Source organism: Lingula anatina, chromosome 1, assembly GCF_051362555.1.
Source record: "Lingula anatina isolate TDL-2025a chromosome 1, LinAna3.0, whole genome shotgun sequence".
Classification (NCBI taxonomy): domain Eukaryota; kingdom Metazoa; phylum Brachiopoda; class Lingulata; order Lingulida; family Lingulidae; genus Lingula; species Lingula anatina.
Genome location: NC_141767.1, coordinates 65,103,024 through 65,125,297, shown reverse-complemented (window position 1 = coordinate 65,125,297; position 22,274 = coordinate 65,103,024). Strand labels below are relative to the sequence as shown.

At 36.5% G+C, this 22,274-nt stretch overlaps 4 protein-coding genes across 4 annotated transcripts in view; 2 read left to right on the top strand and 2 right to left on the bottom strand.

Annotated features, from left to right (window-relative positions):
- Positions 1–711: 711 nt before the first annotated feature.
- LOC106181078 (inositol oxygenase) lies at positions 712–7,676 on the top strand. Its single transcript, XM_013565345.3, has 9 exons — positions 712–1,308; positions 1,586–1,663; positions 3,435–3,515; positions 3,829–3,921; positions 4,217–4,354; positions 4,808–4,917; positions 5,270–5,337; positions 6,133–6,298; positions 6,686–7,676. Exons 1-9 carry the CDS (start codon positions 1,297–1,299, stop codon positions 6,792–6,794), a joined length of 855 nt encoding a protein of 284 aa, XP_013420799.1. The 5' UTR covers positions 712–1,296; the 3' UTR covers positions 6,795–7,676.
- Positions 7,677–8,745: 1,069 nt separating this feature from the next.
- Positions 8,746–15,661, top strand: LOC106158263 (neuronal pentraxin receptor). Its single transcript, XM_086998751.1, has 5 exons — positions 8,746–9,051; positions 11,342–11,507; positions 11,976–13,659; positions 14,034–14,417; positions 14,846–15,661. Exons 3-5 carry the CDS (start codon positions 13,113–13,115, stop codon positions 15,091–15,093), a joined length of 1,179 nt encoding a protein of 392 aa, XP_086854877.1. The 5' UTR covers positions 8,746–9,051; positions 11,342–11,507; positions 11,976–13,112; the 3' UTR covers positions 15,094–15,661.
- LOC106158270 (cubilin-like) overlaps positions 15,304–22,274 on the bottom strand; it is a 33,620-nt gene continuing 26,649 nt past the window's right edge. The window contains exons 13-17 of the mRNA XM_086998747.1: positions 17,869–18,001; positions 17,222–17,659; positions 16,922–17,034; positions 16,211–16,325; positions 15,304–15,790 (exon numbers count right to left, since the gene is read on the bottom strand). Coding sequence (XP_086854873.1) covers positions 16,269–16,325; positions 16,922–17,034; positions 17,222–17,659; positions 17,869–18,001 — 741 coding nt within the window. The 3' untranslated portion in view covers positions 15,304–15,790; positions 16,211–16,268. The remainder of the gene's footprint in view (positions 15,791–16,210; positions 16,326–16,921; positions 17,035–17,221; positions 17,660–17,868; positions 18,002–22,274) is intronic.
- On the bottom strand, positions 18,451–21,149 carry LOC106181012 (bone morphogenetic protein 1-like). The gene is made up of 6 exons (XM_087000805.1): positions 21,019–21,149; positions 20,294–20,531; positions 19,760–19,886; positions 19,276–19,331; positions 18,793–18,989; positions 18,451–18,621 (listed from the first exon to the last, which is right to left on the bottom strand). Exons 1-6 carry the CDS (start codon positions 21,091–21,093, stop codon positions 18,451–18,453), a joined length of 864 nt encoding a protein of 287 aa, XP_086856931.1. The 5' UTR covers positions 21,094–21,149.

Genomic DNA, 22,274 nt, shown 5'->3' with positions numbered 1-22,274 from the left:
TTTTCTTCACAGGGCAATATTATATTGTGCATCTTTGTTTCCAACTGTATTTTGTTTGAATTTATGATGTTCTATATGCCCTGAAGGTTGAAGCGATCTTTCAAGGTTTTCTGGCATAAAGGGAATTAATAATTAACTATTTTTCTGGCAGCAAACATATATACTTTCCTTCACCACTGGTATGCCGGGCAAAGAGCTAAAAGACTATAATATACGTGTTCAACGCCCCTATCTTTTTTGCCGTCGGGAACGTAGGATTATTAGAAGTGCAGTTTATTCTGTTCACTCATTCTATCAAGACTGAATCTATCCAAGGAAGCCCTTACAATTTTAATTTTGCGTGAAAAATGTGATGACATTTGAGCTTGGGTATTTGAGGTAACATGGCAATTCTCAAGAGAATAAGTGGCCGAGTCTGAAACGCATGCCGGAAGTCTCGGCGGCTTAAACCTCGCCCAGGGCCCCGTAACTTGAAAGCATCGCGCATTGCGACCAAGCGCAAGCGTCTCGATTCCATAATTCGCCCCATATAGTACATTGTAGCCTCTATGTAATATCGCTATTCGCGATGCTTTCGAGTGACGGGGCCCAGATCAATGCACTCTGTATGAACTAGCCTGTACAGAGTAGAGCCGCGTGCGGTAACACGTGCGTCCCATGGCCTTTTTCACACCGTGCATTACAGCTTTGTCCACTGAAATGCTTTGAGAGATTGACAAGCGTATAACCCGCCCATTGCATAAGGAAGTCACGCAAAAGAGGCCCTACAGAATCAAATTAGTGAAAAGGAGCAATCCTCTCTAAAACATATCGAGACCAGTCGAGTGTTTCGCTACAGACACTGGAGTGAGTAATGCAAATGTAGCAAGGACCTTAGGCTTACTGTGTACAGCGAACATAACATAGCCTTTGAAATGAAGATCAGTCCAAGAAGTCAAATAAGTGTGCTGATATGGTTGTACAAAAGATAAGACATCGTGATGCCGTAACTCCTACTTGCATGTAAGTCACACGAAGAAGCACATGTCAATGTTTACATGATACGTCACACCTAACGCAATCCTGTGATTGGCGGAGAAGGGTTGTGTGGCTCCTCATGTCAACAAACCGTGCCTTGACCAAGGCAAATGTTCACAGCGATGACGTAGATCGGTTCAACCTGTTTCAACCAGATCCACTGTAGGGTTATATATTTTGGACGCACCCAAGCGTGTCGTCGATGCCTGTCCAGAGTCATTACACAAGGAGGACCATACTTTGATTAAAACGGTCCGCTCGTCGTTTCGACATTGCAAGATGGCCACGGTGGTAAGTTGACAACAGCACTCAACTGACTGCTTAATTGAGAACATTTCTGACACTGACAGCTCTCATAGAAAACTGCCAAATGTTTTTTAAAGGTGCAACACGTACAAATGTGTAGGAGTTCAAAGGATTAATCTCTGACTCGCCAATCTTATATACCTGATAGAGAAGAGCTGTTAGAGAAAGGACACCTGTATGATGTAAGAGGGTCTGGAAATATTCACTTTGCTGTTTGATACTAGCAGCAGATAAATAAATACATTTTGGTCCAATATTTCAGGCTCCATGTTACATAATTGATCCATCAGACAAATATAGACCAGATCACAAGGGTGAGGAACAGTTCAGGAACTATGAGGTAAATGCCTAGCCAGCTAATGTTATCACATGATTTTTTTTGTTATCATGCAAGGCACTTGAAGTTCTGTGCACAAGTGGCCCAACATTTAAGTATTAATTAACTTTGAAAATTTGAGATTTCTCAAATATCAAATAATATTAGGGTTTTAGTTGTACCTTGTTTGCTGTTTTAATTTTTAAAGAATGATGCCATATTTAAAGAAAACTCATAAGTTGCCCAACTTTGATTGAATATTTGTGGCTGTGAGTGTACATAATGTTGATAGGTCAAAAGAAAGTGCTATGTGACCCAGTGATGCAGGAATGGAGTGACTGAGCCTGATGTGCATGTTGATATCCCAGCTTAAAACCCACCACTAAGGTGTTGCAGCATCTGGTTTCACCTGCTGCGTTCTATTTTTATCTTTGTTGCATAATTAAAGCAGCATCAGCAGTTGAATTCAGGCATTTAGATATAACATTCATACTCATAAAAAACATTTTTTTGTCAACATTGTTGGGAAATATTTTGACCTCATTTGATACAAATGTTTTAATATGAAAAAAAAAACAGATTTTTTTACTGTTTTTCTTACTTTTAAGAGGAGGGGGAGATGTAAGAATTTTTTCTGTTTTGAGAATTTTGGAATTCATTTTTTCTGTTTTGAGAATTTTGGAATTCATTTTTTCTGTTTTGATTTAGGTATGCCAGGTTATTAAGTACAGTTATGCTGTTTTCATTCTATAAATGTTTGTTGTGATAACTCCAAAGGGGAAGTCAATTCAATACAAAACTTATGCAGCTATGACAAACTATAGAGAATCAACACATGCAGCATTTATAACTGTATCAGATTATTGTGAATTGTTATGTTATTTATTTAATAGTCATGTTCTGTTTAGTATTTTGAGCCCAAATTGAGTAAAGTCAGAGCCTTTTTTAATTCATCAAAAAAGAAATAATATATAGGAGTTACAGAAAAAGAGAGCAGAGCTTTGTAGAACACATTGAAGCAGTGGGAACACAGTCAAGAAGATATTTATAAACAAAATGAAAAGTTTCTTCGGAACTGCATTATGTATTAAAAGAAAACATTGAAACTTCACTTTACTCATTAGATTATTGGGCTATGGTTGACTACATTCAATTTTATAGAAAAGTTGGGAAATGATTCTTGGTTTCACCACCATGCAGTTAATCCCCCATTTCTAAGGGACCTAACAACTTAGCCAGCCACTTCACCTTGTCTCTAAACACCCCCTGAACAAACAATACTGAATCTACAATTATGAGTCTCAGAGTTATCAATCAAGTTCCCATATTAATCCTGTAAAATGCATTCCCTTTACTTAAAAAAGTTTAAAAATATTTTGATTCATTATTTATTTATTCAGATTAAGCACTGCATGATAATGGGATTTTGAAAGAGAGCTTCTAATAATAAAGGATTTAAAAAGAGTGTGAAATGAAGTGGATTACACTAAGTTAAATGAAACATCTATATGTCCTGACCATGATAAATAGATTTATTTGCTGATAAGATTATAGGGCAAGCTTTGTGATTCACCACTAAATTTAGAAAATCACATGAAGAAAAAGATGTGATACTAGTAATCCAAGAAGACAATAATGTGATAATCATAAAAGGAGAACAATGTAATAATCATGTGAGGAGAAAAATGTGATAACCATAGATTAAGAAAATTATTAGCTATGTTTGGTACATACCAACAGTACTCTTTGTTGAGTTGATAAAATATAAAATAGTGTCATTTTTTCTCTTGGCCAGGAGGGAGAGTTTATTGACCGTGTCAAGAGGACATATTATGAAATGCACACAAAGCAGAGTGTTGAAAGTGTGACCAACAAGGTAAGTTCAGTGTGAAGTGATAAGTCACTGTTCAGTCTGTTAAGTATACCAAAGTACATGTTCAGTGCATGATGTAAACTCGGTCTGTATATATTTTAGAAAAAGTAAATACATATTCCTGTGTCAGTTCAGAAGGATAAGGCAGTTGGTGATCTGTCTGGGTTTAAAGGTGCATTTAATTGTCAAAGTAGGTGTTGTATTGTTTTGTTTTTATAAATCTTCGGCTTTTCCCTGAAGTGCTATGTAATATGAAATCCCAGTTAAGAAGTTGTGTTTTGCTGGCATTTTAACCTCAATTGGGCCTTTATTTTAGGTTGAATACTGGACCACGTTTGACCACATGGAAATGACCATCTTGGAGGCCGTAGAGGCACTTAATGCCCTTGTGGATGAAAGTGACCCTGATGTAAGATGTTTCCAAATCTATGTCCTCCTCAAATGAGGTGCCCAACTCATGAAGTACAATGAATGTTGTATTGATAAGTTCTTTATTATAAATATAAAGCCTAAACAGACAATAAAATATATATTAATATTACATGTATGATCAAGACATATAAAGTAGACTGTTGGACCTCTAAATGAAATGACGTTTTAAATTGGGTTTTCATAAATTCATAAATGTTTGGTTAACTTCGTTTCTCTCTTGACGTTTAATGATATGCAGTGAAAGAGCTCGGACTGGGTGGTCCATTTTCCAGATTGGACTTCCAAATGCTATCCATGCCTTCCAAACAGCTGAGCGTATCCGCCACGCGCATCCGGATCTTGACTGGTTTCATCTGACAGGATTAATACATGATCTTGGCAAGGTGATGGCCCTCTGGGGTGAACCACAGGTGATACACATTATGATGTCTACATAATATGTTTAAGATTATCTTTGGAAGTGAGTTATCACTAATGCCAAGTTCCATGTGTAGCACTCATGGTGCTCAAAATTTTTATATTTGTGTTTCCATAAGCTGTTTGCTCTCATGAATCATGCATGTTTTATTTGTAGACTTTTATACTCTGGCTAAGCCAATTTTAAATCTGCATACTTTCCTAGAATATTTATCAATGATTATTTTATTTCAAAAAAGAAAATTGTGAAAAAATAAAAATGCAGAGATTTTGAACACAGCTTCAGTAAAGTTGTACATCAACCATGTTTCTTTTTTATGAATGAAAGAAAAGGAAATAGTAGTGGAGACATGGATGTAGCACATGTAGAGGGCTGTAAGCATATAAATTATATATTGTTTATGTATTGACATAATGCTTTTCAAGCTAAAATTCCTTCTTTTTAGTGTTTTGTTGTTGGTGACACCTTCCCAGTTGGCTGTGCATTCAGCGATAAAATAGTGTTTGGCCGGAAGAGCTTTGAAAACAACCCTGATATCAACAATCCTCTATACAAGTAAGTTATGATTTATGCTGTAAAAAATGGGTTAACTGTTGACTAAATGTTGGGAATGCTTGCTTGCAAAACCCATTTATCTAAGGCAATTATAAATATAAAAATATAATATAATATGACATGGCTTAAAGTTATATTATGTTGTATTGTATCATATTATAATATTTTATGTGTAATTTTAATGTGTGGTCTATTTCAAATTGTATAGAAACTATTAGAACTAAATGCAATGTTTTAATATTTTAGTATTTGCTGTTCATGCTTAAGCTTTATGCGCAAGGAATTATACCCTAAAAGTAACATGCTATTTCTTATTGACATGTGTTATTGCCCTTCTTGTTTTGTTGATCAGCACCAAGTTGGGCATGTATGCAGAAAACTGTGGCTTAGACAAAGTGCTAATGTCGTGGGGACATGATGGTGGGTGCATATGTTGACTTCACACATTCAGAATCATAAAAGCAATAATCTTATTTCCCTGCACTTTACAATAGCCCTAAAGACATTGACTGATATTTATACTACATGACTGTATAATGCGGGAAGGGTTGGGAAGTTCTTGCATCTGTGTACACATCTATATCTTGTTTTATTGGTCTTAATATTGTGGTCATTCTATTTACATAATTAGTGCTGAGCGATACTGAGGCATGCTATTGTGTATATCAGGCTAGGGGGTAGCAGTGCATTATTTGTCATACCTACAAAGGGAAATCATACATGCTTCCCACCCAAAATTGAATGGAATTTGCTGATATCACCGTACATAGGGTGATATCAGCCCCATGGTATGTAAATAGACAAAACTGTGGTCAATGTGACAGTACATCCTGCATATTGACCTGTGGCGTGTGCTTAAGATTATAAACAGATTTCTTTTTGATGTTTCTGTTATTTTGTACTGAAAAATCAGTTGTTATAATGTCTTTTGTGTGTGAAAATATGTGCCTGAAAGTTTTATCACTTAGTTTAAGTACTGTTCCATATTGATCCATCATATACCTGCCTCCATGTTTGCTATGTGCAGTATCAAGTGCATAGTTAACTTTATGATTTGGACATTACATTTAGAGACAGCCAGGTGTATTCAACATCCTCTATGCATATGCATGGTCATATATGCATCTCAGGTATTCATATTAGCAAAGGTCACAAATGTTAACAGTTAGTTTTTTAGCCAAATTCATATACTAACGCTGTCATGAATGCTTTCAGAGTACTTATACCGTGTCCTCTTGAATCATGAGAAGTGCTCTCTGCCACAGGAGGCATTGTACATGGTGCGGTTCCATTCCTTCTACCCCTGGCACACAGGCAAGGACTATAACTACCTGTGTAATGAGCAGGACATGAAGATGACCCCGTGGATTACAGAGTTCAAGTAATCACATCTTGCATTTCTTATTTCACAACTAGAAAACTGACAGTAATTTGGTTTGAAGACTATTCTAATGCACTCTTGAGAAATAATAAAATAAATATCTGTAGGTAGGGGAATGGGAATATATATATATATATATATATATATATATATATATATATATATATATTGAGTATTGCATTGCATAAAGTATGTTGTACGCATTTCTCACGGCCATGAAATAATAACCAAACACAGACAGAGTAGAGATGGTAACACATAACATGTTTTGCTGCTCAGTGTTTCATCACATATACAATGTCAAATATTTTCTTGTCTTGATTATAACTCGAAATATATTAAATTTTTTTAATGATTTGATGTAATGATCTTTATTTTATATTTCAGTAAATTTGACTTGTATTCCAAGAGTGAAGTCATCCCAGACATCGAATCCTTGATCCCATATTACCAGTCCCTCATTGACAAGTATGTTCCAGGGAAGTTGAAATGGTAGTGGTTCCACAGGTGATTTCAGCAAAATAGCAGAATAGATGTGTTGGGTGCAGATTGGATATCTTTCTTAACTTTTCTTTTTTTTTTCTTTTCATTATTTTTAATTATTATATTTTTGTGGAGGAAATTGCCTCACAGACATCCATCCATTCATTAAGTGATTTACATCGAGTTAAGCCATTACACAAGATGAATGAACACAATTTGAGAGTCACATTCTTGCCATGACCTACTTTTTGACATCCCTCTTTACAGGTTGACAATATGAAGTGTTAACTTTTCTGAAAAGTTTTCATAAAACAGGTTGGCATGAATAGTTTTAGTGTATAATGATATGAAGTTTCTATTCTGTGGTTATGGTTCATTTCTTATCTTACAAGTACCTCAATTTACCTTTACAGAAAAAATTAATTGCAGTGCAGGAGTTAATGGTATTTAAGTTTCATATCAATTTTAAAATCAGGGATTAAGGGACCAGTAAATTATTTGTTGTAATTTCAAGGAATATGTCTTTAACATTTTACATGTATTATAAAACTTAATTATGTTATAGTCTTAATGATTAGGGGTGTTAAATATATATAAAACTTTTGTTTCTGGTACCTGTATGCAAAAAGTGCCTTTTAAAACTTATTGACAAATATACATCATGTTCTATTTTGTCACTTTAAAGTATCAAACTTTTTATAAAGGAAAAACAAAACAGCTTTGTTTCTAGTGTCCAGACACTGCCTTTCATAAGCTTATGAACATGTACTGCCATACTATAATGCCATTTTTCCCTGTACTAATCTAATGTGTTTATTAAGGGGAAAACAGCTCCCTTTCTGGTATCCAGAAACTGCCTTTAATTTCTTAAGCACCACGACAAGTACTGTCATATTTTTTTGATGCCATTTGAATCTGGTTTTAACAAACCTGAATGTGGTAGGTACGGTTTTATACTGCAGGGCTGTCTAGGAATAAAATGACTTTAATAAAAAATCACTTTGTTTTTCTTAATTCTCTTTGGCATGAGGGCACTCAAATTGTGAAATTTCTCTTTCTCTCAAAAATATTTTTGCTTGTAATGCATTATATTTCATATATTAGGAGTAGAAATTAAATTCTATTGCTACCTTATTGTAATTTGAATAGCAGACGAGTACCTTCAGACACGTGACACTGGTATGGTGATTCCTCCGCATTATATCATCTATAACATGTTCCGAGACGATTTAAAGAATGATTGTCAAATGAAAATCATAATTCTGGCAATCAGAAAATCTAAATGGTAAGATATACGGCAATTCTTTGAATTAAACGAACAATTCGTTCATGTCCTTCATCCGAAATAATCTTTTAGTTTTTAATTCAATTTGATAAGTTGCGCAACACAGAAGTTCTGGCACTAGTTAATATTGATTGCCGTTTAATAGTTTTTGACGATGTAGTCGCAATAAAGGCGATGCCCAATGATTTTCAGTTAAATATTGATAAATTTTGAGTGCTGTTAAACTTGGGTCCGTGTTGATTGTTGTCGCGACGATATAAAGTATAGAGTACGTACTGGGTAATTTATACGTTACTTTATTAAGATATTTCACGATGAGTTTCATATCTAAAGGCGCTATCACACCTTACTTAAAAAGATATTAGAAGCATAACTTCGCGTCAATTTAACGCATTTGCCGTATACCTTACGAATGGGCGAGTGTTACTCATTCGCTACCAACTACTTTTACCATGACAATTATTAAATCTGGTAAAAAAGAATTTTCAAAAGGGCAGACAAAACGGCCAATCTTTTTTTTCATTATCGATTATTTTTTATTACCATTATGTGCATTTTTTTCTTTATTGTGAGTGTGTTGGTTATTATTATTATTATTTGGAGGAGGGGGGGTGGGGGTTGTAGAATGTCTGAAGCCAAAAAAGAAATCACTTTCACAAACTACCAGTAGGCCCTATATGAGGCTTGAAAAGCAAATATCCCTGAATCTTCAAGAATGTGCATTAATCCTTTGAAAAGAACATTGTTCAAAGAAAAAAGTTGGATTTTAATGCACTCAGGGGAATAATAATGTAATGGTGTCATTTTCTGGTTATTTTGTATGCTGATGACGAAAATTGTGTCATTCTTGTGCTGGTACGACACGACACCAGAACGGCGATAGTGTTGTATTCTTTCGACCCATCCCTTTGTAGAGTCTCGGCGCCTGTCTTGTGGTGAACACAACGCAAGGAAGCACGTTTTTAGTTTCAAGATGGCCACGATGGTAAGTTGAAACCAGCGTCGAGATCAGAAAGTGGTTAAAAGAATAAGAACTAAATGACATTTTTATGTACAGACACAGATGTGTCTGTACATATTGCCATCACCTGCGTCTGTCGTCGCCGTCGTCGCCGATGCCACCGCCGATGCCGGCGCCGTGCACTTTCCTTGTTAACACGATAAGTGGAGGGCAGTTTTACTTTTTGGCTTTATATTTACAGAGCTGATGAATATTCATAAAACGCAGGTCAAGTTCGAAAATCAGCATGATCGGGACATTATTGTAGAAGTTATGCTGTTTTTTCACTTTTCAGCATATATGCAACCCTGTTAACACATTTTAAGGAAAACCGATAGGCCTGTTGTCATAAAACTCACAGGAGTTTTCAATCTTACTAAAACGCAGGTCAAGTTCGAAAATCGGCATGATCGGGCCACTATTTTAGTAGTTATGCTGTTTTTTCACTTTTTAGCATATATACAACACTGTAAACACAATATAAGAAAAACAGATCGACCAATTGTCATTAAACTCACAGGAGTGGTCAATCTTACTAAAATGCAGGTTGAGTTTGAAAATTAGTATAATCGGGCCATTGTTTTAGAAGTCATGCTGTTTTTTCACATTTCCTGAAATTCAATTCTTAGGCATGTTAACAGTCTTATTATTTAATTAAAGCAATAATAACTCTTCGTTTCGGCCAAAAAATGAATTTTCCTGGAGTAAACAACAATTTTCCCATACTTACCAATGGTTAATGAATCCATTTTTACATTCAAAGTTAGTCCCTGGTTTTTTCTAAAAAGTTTGGTTTTTTGTTAAAATCTCTTAAGAGATTTTAACAGAGTATAGACATCAATGGAGGCCACGTGGTCTGAAGACAAGTTCAAATATCAGAATAAAAGCTATAACTGCTGTTTTTGTGGTAAAACGGATTATATTATATTTCTATGAGTTATTCACAAGGTTTTTATTGTGAAATATAGGTCTCATACGAAGAGTTATTATCCCTTTAATAAGACACATAAAAGTGCTTGTTTGACATTTCCTGCATCTTTACAACATTGTTAGTTGATTATGTAGAAATGATGGTAAACTTGTTATCGTGTATTGTGTAATAAAGTGTCAAAAATGGAAATAAACTCATATCAGTCAGATTCAATCATTTACTATGTTCAGAATGTCAGAATGGAGGAAATTGGACATTTGACACAGTTCTATTGATATTTGTCCCATCTCATCAATTTTCTTAGTTGATCATATAAAAATGGCAGTAAACTGTTTATTTCATCTTATATTAAAAAAGTGTTAAAAATGGAAATAAACCCATTTCAGCACAGTGCTGTCTAGTTTACATTTTGGCATATTTAGGTGTCACTTTGAAGTTCCATGGGCATGAAGACATTTGCTAGTCACATTTTCTGAATATACATGATATTATTAAAAATTGATGATCATTATGCTGTTAAACATTATGTAATATTGCATCAAAATTTGAAAATAAACCTATTTTGGGCACTGCTCCCATGATAACCATTTAAGGAAAACCATGTCATTTACTGTTCTCAAACTTACAGAAAGAAACATGGGACTTAAATACAGCTTCAGTAGGCAGTGCAATCTGTTTGGTAATTCTTTCTGCCGGTTAAACAGTTTTTTTGTGAAAGTTTAATTTTTCACATATTGGCATTTTCAAGGTGTGACTTTGAAGTTCCACAGGCTTGAAGACCCATGCTAGTCACATTTTCTGAAAATCCATGATACCTTTATTTTATTATTAAAAATTGATTGTCATTATTCTGTTAACCATTATGTAATATTGCATCAGAATAGAAGAACACACAATTTTGGGTGCTGCTGCCATGAAAACCATTATGGGAAAACCATGTTACTTATGATTGCCAAACTTTCAAAAAAGAAATACAGGACTAAAATGCAGCCTGAGTTGGAAAAGCAGTCTAATTGACTTCTTTTTCTGGAAGTTATACATTTTCAGAGTGTGAACTTGAACTCCTATGGGGCTGAAGCCTTATGCTTGTTACACATTTTACTTACATTGGAATTACCTGTTGAGCATAATTAAAATTTGATGTTGAATTTGCAGTTTAACATAATGTACTTTTGCATCAGAATTGACAGAACCCTATTTTGTTTTTTCCTTCTTTTTGTCTGTACATTTGACAGCTTTGCTGCCTTGTTTTCATACTTACAATGGTTAATAAATCCACTTCTACATTCAAAGTTAGTCCCTGCTTTTTTTCTAAAAAGTTTTCCCAACAATGGATTGTTTCAGGATACATGTACCGTGTCCTGTTAAACCATGAGAAGTGCTCTCTGCCACAGGAGGCATTGTACTTGGTGCGGTTCCACTCCTTCTACCCCTGGCACACAGGCAAGGACTATAACTACCTGTGTAATGAACAGGACATGAAGATGGCCCCGTGGATTACAGAGTTCAAGTAACCAACTTCACAAATCTCAGAATTAAAAAAAGTTGACAGCCACATTCTAAGTTTTAAATCCATTTTACATGCCTTGTGGAAACAATGGCAGTCGCCTTGATCATCCAAATACTGCAACCAACTGCTTTAATTAATAATCTGAAAATGCTCATAGATAGTTCGGTAGACTCAAAGCAATTTCTGTTATCATTTTGATTACGTTGAATTCTGAGAACGGCATTTTGGTCATAACTTGTGCCAATTTTTCCTATTCTAATACGGAGAAAAGTGTTACGATATACTGCAGACATTCCTCAAAACAAAACGCATTTAGAACATGACACCCAACCCTAATATTGTCGTTGCTTAAAGTTTTATCACTTATGTACCACATGCATTTTTATGTGAAAATCATGTACGAACATTTTAGTTAAAACAGTGTTGTAATGTTTTAAAGACATATAATGGCCATAATTTATGTTTCAGTAAATTTGACTTGTATTCCAAGAGTGAAGTCATCCCAGACATCGAATCTTTGATCCCATACTACCAGTCCCTCATTGACAAGTATGTTCCAGGGAAGTTGAAATGGTAGTGGTTCCACCTGTGAGAAGAAAAGCATGTATAGAAGAACCGGCTTTCATATTTCTTCTTCCTCTTATTATTATTATTATCTATGTACAATTATACTAAAATGTAAAATATTCAGGGATATTAGGATCAGTAACTGAATTAAGTGGTTTTAATGATAAAAGTGCTAACTATTTAAAATCATTGTTTACCTTAAGGAAAAAGAACATAACTCTTTCTCTGGTATGCAGAAATTGCCCAAGAGGTACATGTACAACCGTAGTATTATGCCTTTTACTAATATGAAACCAGTCTATTTATTAAGAAAAAATAGCACTGTTCATAGTATCCAGAAACTGTCGTTGCAAGAGGTAAGTGCAGGGATAATCATAGGGTTCATCATGACGACGCACTTACAGCCCGCGCCAATGCTCTGAGGAGGGTACAACCGTCTCCTAATAATGTGGACAACTCCATCAAGCTCTTCAGGAAGGATGGGACAACATTCAGTGAAACGGACCTTTGACTCTTGTTAGAGGCATGCTGCGCTCCCTACAGGAGATAATTTCAGTACGCCGTAGGCACACGCTTGACTTTTATACAGCGCATTCTGTGTATAATTCTGATGACATTTGGCGGTGTCTCCCTAATGTTACATTTTTTTTTACTTCTATGGATATCACTGTGGAAAAGTATTTTAGTGGTGTTACATGTTCTTAATTTGAATAAATGGTATAAAATATGGGTATTTTCACCGGTATTTTGTCTTTTCTTAACCGTAAGGCATACTAAATATGGTATATGGAATGTGATCATTTGTAAACAAAAGCACATACATGTAGGATAGAAGATGGGGCATCCTTTATATATGTTAGTGCTACCGACGACACTTCAATTCTTAACAGCGATAACGATACTATTTTTAGAGGGAAAAGATGATGTTTTATGTCCGTTACCGCACCTAAAACATCTCTGTTATCTCATACCACCCAGACACCTTGTTTGTGAAGGACAGGGGGGCACTTACCGACGTTTCTTAACATCACGGTCAGGATGTTTTACATTGCTCTTGGTCTGCTGTGTTTTGCCACTATTGTGCAGTGTCAGGTGTCACCAACAGAAGTAGAACCATCAGGTCCTGTGTGCAGCTTTCAAGATGGGAAATGTAACTACCATATCAGCCTTGCCCATCCACAGGGGAAGTGTGGGAATCCAACGGTACAAGGACACGATGTCACAGCCGCCATTTTAGCTAACATTACAGAGTTCATCAAAGGGATGAATTCAATGAACGTGCAGTCATCAACGTTTGCATCGTCCTTACTAGAGTTGCAAGCCAAATACGATGGGCTTGCAAAAGACAACACCAAACTCGCTTATACACTCCAAGGCGTAATGTCAGAAAGAAACCAATTAGCTGGTCAAGTTTCTGATCTATCGGCAAAGAATAAGGCACTGGAAGCCCATAATCAAGCCATTGAAAAGAAATTGGATGCGGCAGAACTGGACCTAATCACCCTGAGAAACATGCTAGCCGATTTGTCCAAGAAATACCTTACCATCCAGAATGAATTAAACCAGTACATAAGCAGTGTTAAAGGTAATAGAGTATTAAAGAAACGCGACTTTTAAACCGTACAGGCACTTTCAAGTTTATTTTATGATACCATAAGGAACCTACCCTTAACATAATTCAAGATCCCTAAGAAAAATGTTATGCATAACAACTTCGGTTTTAAGTGTATAAAATTGTTTCCGCAAAAGAATGATTAAGTTAATTTTTAGGCTGTTTAACAGTATATTCAAATAGCCACCCTTCTTTATTTTGAAACTCGTTTATTTCTCTAATACGAGTTGAGTGAGAATATACAGGTACATTATTAATGTTAACGCTAAATTGTACAACATCATAGGCTTATTTCATTGAAATTGTAAAACAAAACTTCACTAATGGAAATAATTACACTTTTGTAGACCCAGAGGCAACAGTACTACGGTTTCCTGGTAATTCTGTGACCAATTGGGCAAAACTTCGTCCATTGTCCAGTGGGCCAATGCCTGCGATGACCTCATGTGTAACCATGAGGACACAGACTTCACAGTTCGGATATTTCCTCTCACATGCAGTGCAATCACAAAAAAATCATATCCTTCTTACTGGAGAGGGATCGTGCTTCGGGCTCTTCCTTGCAAATAAATATATGTGCCTGACAAGAAATCTAACCGCACTTGCTGATGGCAGTTGGCACTCTGTTTGCACCACGTGGGACAGTGCCGATGGGAATTGGACGTTATTTGTAGATGGTGATATGATAAATGGCAGTTCTGGATTCATGAAGGGGATTCAATTAAAGCCAGGCTAGTGTATTGATATATTTTTGTTTTTTTTGCCTCTTTATATTACTTAGAGAAAAATAGATAATGTGTTGGTGTTGGAAAGTGTGTGTGTGTGTAACTGCAACACGTGGAGCAGTTACAAGTGAGAGTAGTCAGTGAGATGTGTTCGTGTCACATGACACAAAGGTATATAGTTGAGATCCCGCCCTTACATTTTCAGTTTCAGCAACACGGGTCACCGGGATCATATAGTTTTATGTTTTCATTAGTTTTCATCAGTTTTTATCAGTTTCAGTTTTACATAGTTTTTGTTCACATTTATTTATGCAGTAAAAAGACATTATATACTCCAAGACAGTTTCCGAGTTGTAAACGGAGCGGTCACGGCAACAGTGTGTGTGTAGAAACACAAATGTTGTTTACCTGCAACTTTACATTTTATGTTATAGATGGCGTATGGGTGGTTGGCCAAGATCAGGACGATGTCGGTGGAAGTTTTGAGGCACACCAGGCATACAAAGGGGATATAGCGTCTGTTGATGTATGGAACCAAGTCATTGACGTGCCAACTCAAGGGTGTGGTCAGGGCAATGTCCTTGCCTGGCCTGGACCGTCAGCCATTCAGCTCCATGATGTGCCCACTAGCCAAGAGTGTCTTCCTGTTTGTGGTAATCGTCACCGTGCCTGCGGAAACTGAGGATGCCCCTCGTTGAATGCCTGGTGTTGAGTGAATAACCATGGATATATTTTAAAATGATTAAAAGGTCAAGATCATTCAAATCTGAATTTTGTCTTACAACATATGAATTGGCATCCGTCTTATATTTCTTTAATTATTTTAAATTAAAAATTTAATATTATTCGCAATTATTAACGTTATACAAATATAAAGTCAATCTGCGCTAAAAAAAAACTCTGTAACATTTAATTGGTAGGTATACATTATGCTTTTTTTCACTGCATTTATACAGTAGCAGCAGCATCAAAAATGGTCTGCAGCTATATACTATAAATTGAAAGTATGCAATATTACAAGTAACATCTTGAACCGTTATGACTGAATGTGCGGATGAGGGCATTCTTATTTTCAGTGTAATTTTTCCATGCAACATGTGTTGACAGTCTTTGAAAGTGTGATTCGGGAATTCTTTTCAACGGCGTTATAACTAACAATCAATACTTGTTTTATACTGATATTCACTGAATTCCCAAAACATCAACAGTTCAATATTCCATTTTAGAATAAATGAACACTTATCCATATACATATGTGTTCCGTTCCTAGCTGTTATGAGATATACAAACAAATGTTTGATTAAAAATATATGCAAAATCACGGACTGTGACTCGAACCAAAAAGAAACTTTCCCCAAAGCGTGCGCAGGAAAGGCAGTCTGAAAAATAAAAATACGCCTGTTGAGTTTAATACATATCATCAAAAACAAATCCCATCTCCTTGTTTATTTCCATTTCACATGTGCCCTGTGTATTAGATTTAAAATATGTGCACTATTTGTTTTGATATGTATTTTTATGCAATAACATTGCGTAATTTTGCTTAATTCAACATTATATAATGCTATATAATAACTTATACTATTCTTTTACTAGAGGGACCTTTCAATAACCTTTCAATAACGCTACCGGCCAAATTTCGAACACCATATTTTTGTTTGTCCTTAACTTATCCTTTCGTTTAGGTTAATGAAGAGACATAAAGGCTGTGTGAAAGTGGATGCACTGTACTCTTAAATCTGCTAGTTTCACAGATGAACTTTGCTCACTGATTTAAGAGAAGCACACAAAATTGTTACCGTCTTACACATCTTCGTCCAGAAAAACCAACCATACAACGGCATTGATACTCTGAACCTATACCATTGTAACATGTTCCACCATGAAAACACGGATTAATTCTGCAGGTGTCTCCTGAAATACATATTTATATATGTACATTATGCAAATAAGTGAAACAATAATGCTACAGATCATAAAATTACTGCTAAGTGCATGATTCCGAGTCTTGTCACTTTACTATAATACACCCTCACTACATCTTTAAGGCAAGCATATATGATCACTGTTTGGTTCACAGGCTCTGTACCTCCCGTATTGCATTCCTTCTGACCACGGGGTCGCAAGGGGGGGGGCGGGGGCACCCAGCTATTTGGCTTTCTTCACGTCGAGCGGTATACTTTACTGGACCAGACGACTTTGACACATGCCAACGTGTCATTAATTAATTACGCTGCATGGGATTTTACTTCCTAGCACAAGTTCTCAACAAGTTCGTATTGATCATCTCGAGCGAAGGTGCTGGGTTCAGGTGAATCTCTCATTAATAGCCAGACTACTATGTTGTCAATATTTCAATCAGACGTCCGATCCAGTTAAGTATATTTTTCGATATAAAAAGGCACTCTGGATGTTGGTTTTTTGACTGAAATTATTAAATGCCAAAATAGCTGTCACCTATCTTTGAAACTATCCAACTTTACAGGACTAAAAGGGAAACGGCTACTCACGAAATTGGCATTCGGGCCCATCCCAGCCTCCAGCACATACGCATTTGGCAATTCCTTCCACTTCCAGACAAGTGGCTCCATGTTGACATGAAAATTATCACACGATGACCTACCTTGATATGGAACGAATGAAAAATATCTTGTTACAAGAAGATGTTTCAACTAAAAATAATATAAAATATTTCTTGCAATGACATAATAACGGATAGATAGGCCCACCTTATCCACGCAACAAATGCACGTGACCACACTTGAGGAACGATGTTGACAAACTCGATGGATTTGTGGCATGTTACCTACCTGCATGGCACTGGTAACCAATGGGCGCTTTGTCTCGACATGTGACTTTCAGCGTTGGAATGAGTTTTTGACGACGTCTATTCTTTCTTGGTGTGACGAAATATCCTTCGAACAAGTCATGCTCCATTTCCAAGAAAGTGCTGTCTCTGCTTAACTTTGGAATCAGTGTTGAGATATTGGCGAAATATTGGTTCTGTTCATCGTACATGGTCAAGTTCTCGAGGCTACGAAATGCCACTACGAATGAGTTTGGCTGACAAATGATTATGGTGTCTCCAAACTCGCATGGTGGGCTTACACAAAGAGGCTGTAGAGACTGCTTGAAGAATGTTTCCCTAAACATGGTCTTTATGTCAGTCTGGAAATTAGTAGCGTTCGGACAAGGTTCTGGATACGTAACTGTATATCCCAACTCGGCTGTCTTGGGAAAACGTGTTGCTGAAAGAAAATGGTAGATACTAAAATGCGCTTTAGTTAAAGGCAACTCAAGAAAAGAACGACATAAAATCTGAGTTCAGTTTCCTGCCAAACTGAGAAGCAGAATAATTAATGCCTGTTACACATATAACACGTTCATGTGCTCTCTTTCACGCCATGATATAGCTCAAACTGGAAAGACATTGAGTACAACGGATGAAAATACTCACATGTAACAGTCATTGAAAACCCTTTCTTGCTTATTGTAGAATCCGCCACAAAATAAATATCCACAGCGTCATCTATCAAAAATTCTGGTGGGTAATCGGTACCACACGCTCGCAGCACTGTTGTCTGGTTTTTCTTGAATAAAAATGCATATTAAGACAAATATTCGTTGAGGTACATGCTTAATTATGAAAAGCACACATGAAAAACTGCAGTACTAAACAAGGTGAGTACTCACATTCGATTTTATTTCGAGGTTGTCGTAACGACAGTTGACTGAGGACTCTAAAGCAATCTCGGTAACGTAAGCAACCAGATGGTCACCAGGTAAAGGCTGAACAGTCCACTTGCATCTGACGTTATAAGGATAGTCACGTGGGAAACGTGGTGACGTCAGCTTAAAAGGCACTTCATGTCCGGTAAGATAACCGCCACATATGGCTAAAATAGAATTGCAATTGAAAAATCATTTAAGATTAATTAAACGTGAGGCTTACTTATGTCATTTAAGAACCAATATACGCTGAAAATACTGAAATGTTATTTTCATTATATTAGCTAATGCTTTTGTTCATTTGGAAAGCTTATTCACCTTCTGTTTCTTTGTACGATAATCTGAATCGTCTTCCATTTACTAAATGGTCAGAATGATATTTGACATACGCCTCGTTGGTGGACGTCAAAATATCACGGGGTATGGCGTCACCGCAATAACGACCTATAAGAAGATCAGCACTAGTTGCGCCGTCTCTTATCTGGAAAAAGATTAAACCAAAGAAAAACATCTCAGCAAAGTGGGCAAAAATATGGACAAAAATCATTACTTCTGTTAAATAATGTGATCATTCTGACTTTCGAAAGGAATCTCCCTTTCACCAAACAAATTAAAGCCATTCAATAAATTTAAAAGAAAACAAATATATTACCTCCACGTATTCATATGAACAGGCTGAGCTTCCAAATGCTGGCTGCATTTGCAAGGAATTAAATGTTATCTTCAGGACTTTGCCCTCCCCAACCTTTATTATCCACTCACAGTCCCGGTGCGGAGGGTTGATTACCACATCCGAGGACGATATCACACCTTCCCCGCTACTGCTCACACCCCCACATACAGGTGGGGCTGACAGGAGAAATAAAAACGGGAAAATGACGTTACAAAAACATTAATTCCAAAAGTGACGAATAGTGTCCCAATAAAACGAAACACTTTATACAACTTTATTGTTAATAAATGTAACATGCGTATCTCAGAAATGTGAGACTTTTGCCCAGCTACTTTCGCGAAGTTTGTATACACATTATACCCAAAGTTAACTCTTCGACAATAACCTTATAGCGAAATACTAGTACTAAGATTTTCAAGCCTCGTACAACGTGTCATATACGCGCGCACAAGCGTAATATACCCGTTATCGAATCGTGGACTGCCATGAAGCCTCTGCCACCTGCCGCATTGTTGGACCTGAATTTTACCAGAAGTTTATTCGAACTGCTCAGGTAGGGCTCGGACATCATTTTGTCGATCCTTTGACGACGGTCCACGACACCTGCAATGTCTGATGGTTCCAGAATCTCAACATAGTCACCGCTGTCACCGAGGTCGATGTCCATAAACATGGGTTTAATATAGACGTTAAGTTGTAAGACAACAAAATTGAATCGTTAGAGTAAATTCTTGTAAATATCTGAAATGTAGGCAGTTGGGGTTTAGTCATGTGATCAAGCGGATTGACGCACACTCAAAAAGCCCATTTGTCGGCAAAAGTTTACATTTAAATCGGTTAAATATCTTAAAGTTCTGGTTTGGTAAAATGCCTTTGTCATGCATATATATTTTTTCTGTTAGAGCGATGACCCGTTTATTCAGTACAGCCATTTTCTTGTACTTACGTCAGCTTGATAACTTTTCCACGTGGCCCTTGTATACGCCACGTGCAATGCTCGTCCGGAAAGTATGACGCTGGATAAGAAGAGGTCTTAATCATGCCAGAGGGTGACATAAGAACTTCTTCACATTCTGAAATAGCCACAGCACCTCAGTATAGTATTAAGAAAGCCAAACATCAAACACAGACAGTAATGTTTACAACACGGGAAAAACAGATCCCTATGGTTGTCATGTATCCATCATGTGTTTCTGTTGTACAGTGTATTCCTCCGCGCACATTGGTTTTGTCTATTCCGATTAGGCCCCTATTTGTTATATTGCTGTACAGAATCCCAAGGGTTTGCAAGTCAGTAGGGTGATCAAAAATGAGAAATAGCCATAAAAAAAACAAAAAAACAAAAAAACAAAAACATCCTTTTCTCAAATTCTATTAAATATCCCTAAGCAGCGTGTATCAAGTAAGCAAAATCTAAAAATCTTTAGAAAAGATTTTTTGAAAGACACTAAACATATGAGTAAATATAAAAGCAACTTACTGGCTGGGCGCAGATTGAATGATATCCAGAATCCCTTTGATGCTGCCGTCCCTGTTAGACGGAATACCAGACGCACCTGGCCAGAGGCAGAGAAGACAATACGTTGGTTTTCACTTTCTTTGCAATATTCACCCAGTGGAGTTTCGGAGTAGGGTGTTATCTCATAAATTGAGAGGCGGCCTTCACCGCAGCTGACTCCCTCATCCATAAGAAACTCCATCAAAGTCAAAATCATCCCCTGAAAATGAGAAAACTTTGTTAAGAATCCTTTCATTAAAAATTGACTCTAACTACGCATTTTTGTTTGGTAATACGTAATGGAACTGTATGGTATCACATGTTTTAAGTGCAGAATTGGAGCAGGGATGGTTAGTCTCGTTTATTTTTCAAAAATGATATATGTAAAAGTTACAATAAATAATGAAATACTAGCTGCAAATGTTTATAATTTTTAAAAGTAGTTAAAACTACGAACTTGCGAAGTCTGAATAGTGTCAGTCAAACTACTGAAACTATACACATACTCTAAATTGTAATCTACATACACTTTATGATCAGCTTTTACAGAATGTTACACCAAACAAGTTAATCCCATGACATTTTGAATAAAAATTTCTTTTAACATAGAATTAGAAATCCATGCTCATACTTATAATGTTTTAACAAAGTAAAAGTTATCTTCATATTATTGCCACGAAAAGAGGTAGGACAAAAGAACTCCATACATTATGTCCACTAGGTGTCGTGACGATCCAGTGACACTCCATGTCCGACAGCTGCACACCAAGTCCAAAAGGCATCAAAGACGTTGGGGAAATCAGGTATTTTGGGAGGTACTTTGACGGGCATCTGGTGTAAGAACCTTGAAGTAAGATACTTGGAGTGATCGAGTAATACAGATATTCTATGGTAAGACATTGCTGTTTAAGAGGAAACTGTTGTTCCAAAGGATTTTTTAACTTGTTGCATGTAAAATAAGTTTCTTAAGAAAAACGAAATATTTAGTTTATTCTCTGGACACTTGTTTAGAGTATGTCTCATTTCATAGGTTATCAAAGTGCAGTATAATCCAAAAATTGGTGCGAGGTGTCAGAATCTTGAACAGATATGTAACGTGCCAAATATATCGATAATAATTCTTCACTTACTAACAAAGTCAAACTTACATAAGGTTCAAGAGCCCCATCAGTTTACATAAGGTTCAAGAGCCCCATCAGTTAGGATGTTGAGCAAGATGGCCGACGAGCTGGAGACTGGGGTGTGCTAGCTCGCAAAAGTTACCGTCAGTCAAGAGATGTACGGGGTGACAGAACGATCGGGGTGAGTTACGATGACATGAATAGACCGTGCACCGATATGTGAGCCTGTTTTTGACAACTGTGTAACAAAAGTGCTTTTTTGGCGGCTTTCGTATATATAACATTCCAAGTGCAGATTGGACTAAACATGAGTACTATTCATAAACAAAGGTAAATGTACAGTAGGCGAAATATTGCGTAACACTATAAGTGCCCTGATCAGAGAACATCAGTGAATTGCTGCCTCATTATCTATTCTACCTGCACTATTAATGTGTACAGTGTATGGTTCATCGCCCCATGATGAATGGAACTAAAGAAACAAACGAGCGTAATGACTCGAAAACATCTCAGTCAACGAAAAGACTTCACTCGGAACTCTCAAACTCCAGTGGCGATGAATCTCAACTCATTATGCAAGAAATGCTAGAAATTAAAACTGAATTAAAACAAATAATAAAAGATGAGGTGGGCGAAATTAAAGCTATGGTAGGCGAGATGGTTAAGGACTTGAAAGAAGCCATGGAAAATCGGTTTTTAGAAATGGAAATAAAATTCGACGTGAGATTCGGAAGACTGAAAGAGGGATACGATCACCTGTCAACTGAAAACGAATTATTGAAAGAGCAGATTATGGACAATAAAAGAGAAATTACAAGGTTAGCAAAAATAGCAGAGGAAGC

What these genes read in the sequence shown, in the direction of transcription:
- LOC106181078 (XM_013565345.3), top strand. An exon ending in TTGAAAGTGTGACCAACAAG is followed by an intron (nt 3,516 to 3,828) that starts GTAAGTTCAGTG and finishes CCTTTATTTTAG; the next exon opens with GTTGAATACTGGACCACGTT. An exon ending in CCGTGGATTACAGAGTTCAA is followed by an intron (nt 6,299 to 6,685) that starts GTAATCACATCT and finishes TTTATATTTCAG; the next exon opens with TAAATTTGACTTGTATTCCA.
- LOC106158263 (XM_086998751.1), top strand. Translation starts at nt 13,113, where the DNA reads ATGTTTTACATTGCTCTTGGTCTGCTGTGTTTTGCCACTATTGTGCAG. An exon ending in GTACATAAGCAGTGTTAAAG is followed by an intron (nt 13,660 to 14,033) that starts GTAATAGAGTAT and finishes ACACTTTTGTAG; the next exon opens with ACCCAGAGGCAACAGTACTA. An exon ending in GGGGATTCAATTAAAGCCAG is followed by an intron (nt 14,418 to 14,845) that starts GCTAGTGTATTG and finishes TTTATGTTATAG; the next exon opens with ATGGCGTATGGGTGGTTGGC.
- LOC106181012 (XM_087000805.1), bottom strand. Translation starts at nt 21,093, where the DNA reads ATGCCTTTTGGACTTGGTGTGCAGCTGTCGGACATGGAGTGTCACTGG. An exon ending in CGACACCTAGTGGACATAAT is followed by an intron (nt 20,532 to 21,018) that starts GTATGGAGTTCT and finishes TCTCATTTTCAG; the next exon opens with GGGATGATTTTGACTTTGAT. An exon ending in GTTCATATGAATACGTGGAG is followed by an intron (nt 18,622 to 18,792) that starts GTAATATATTTG and finishes ATCTTTTTCCAG; the next exon opens with ATAAGAGACGGCGCAACTAG.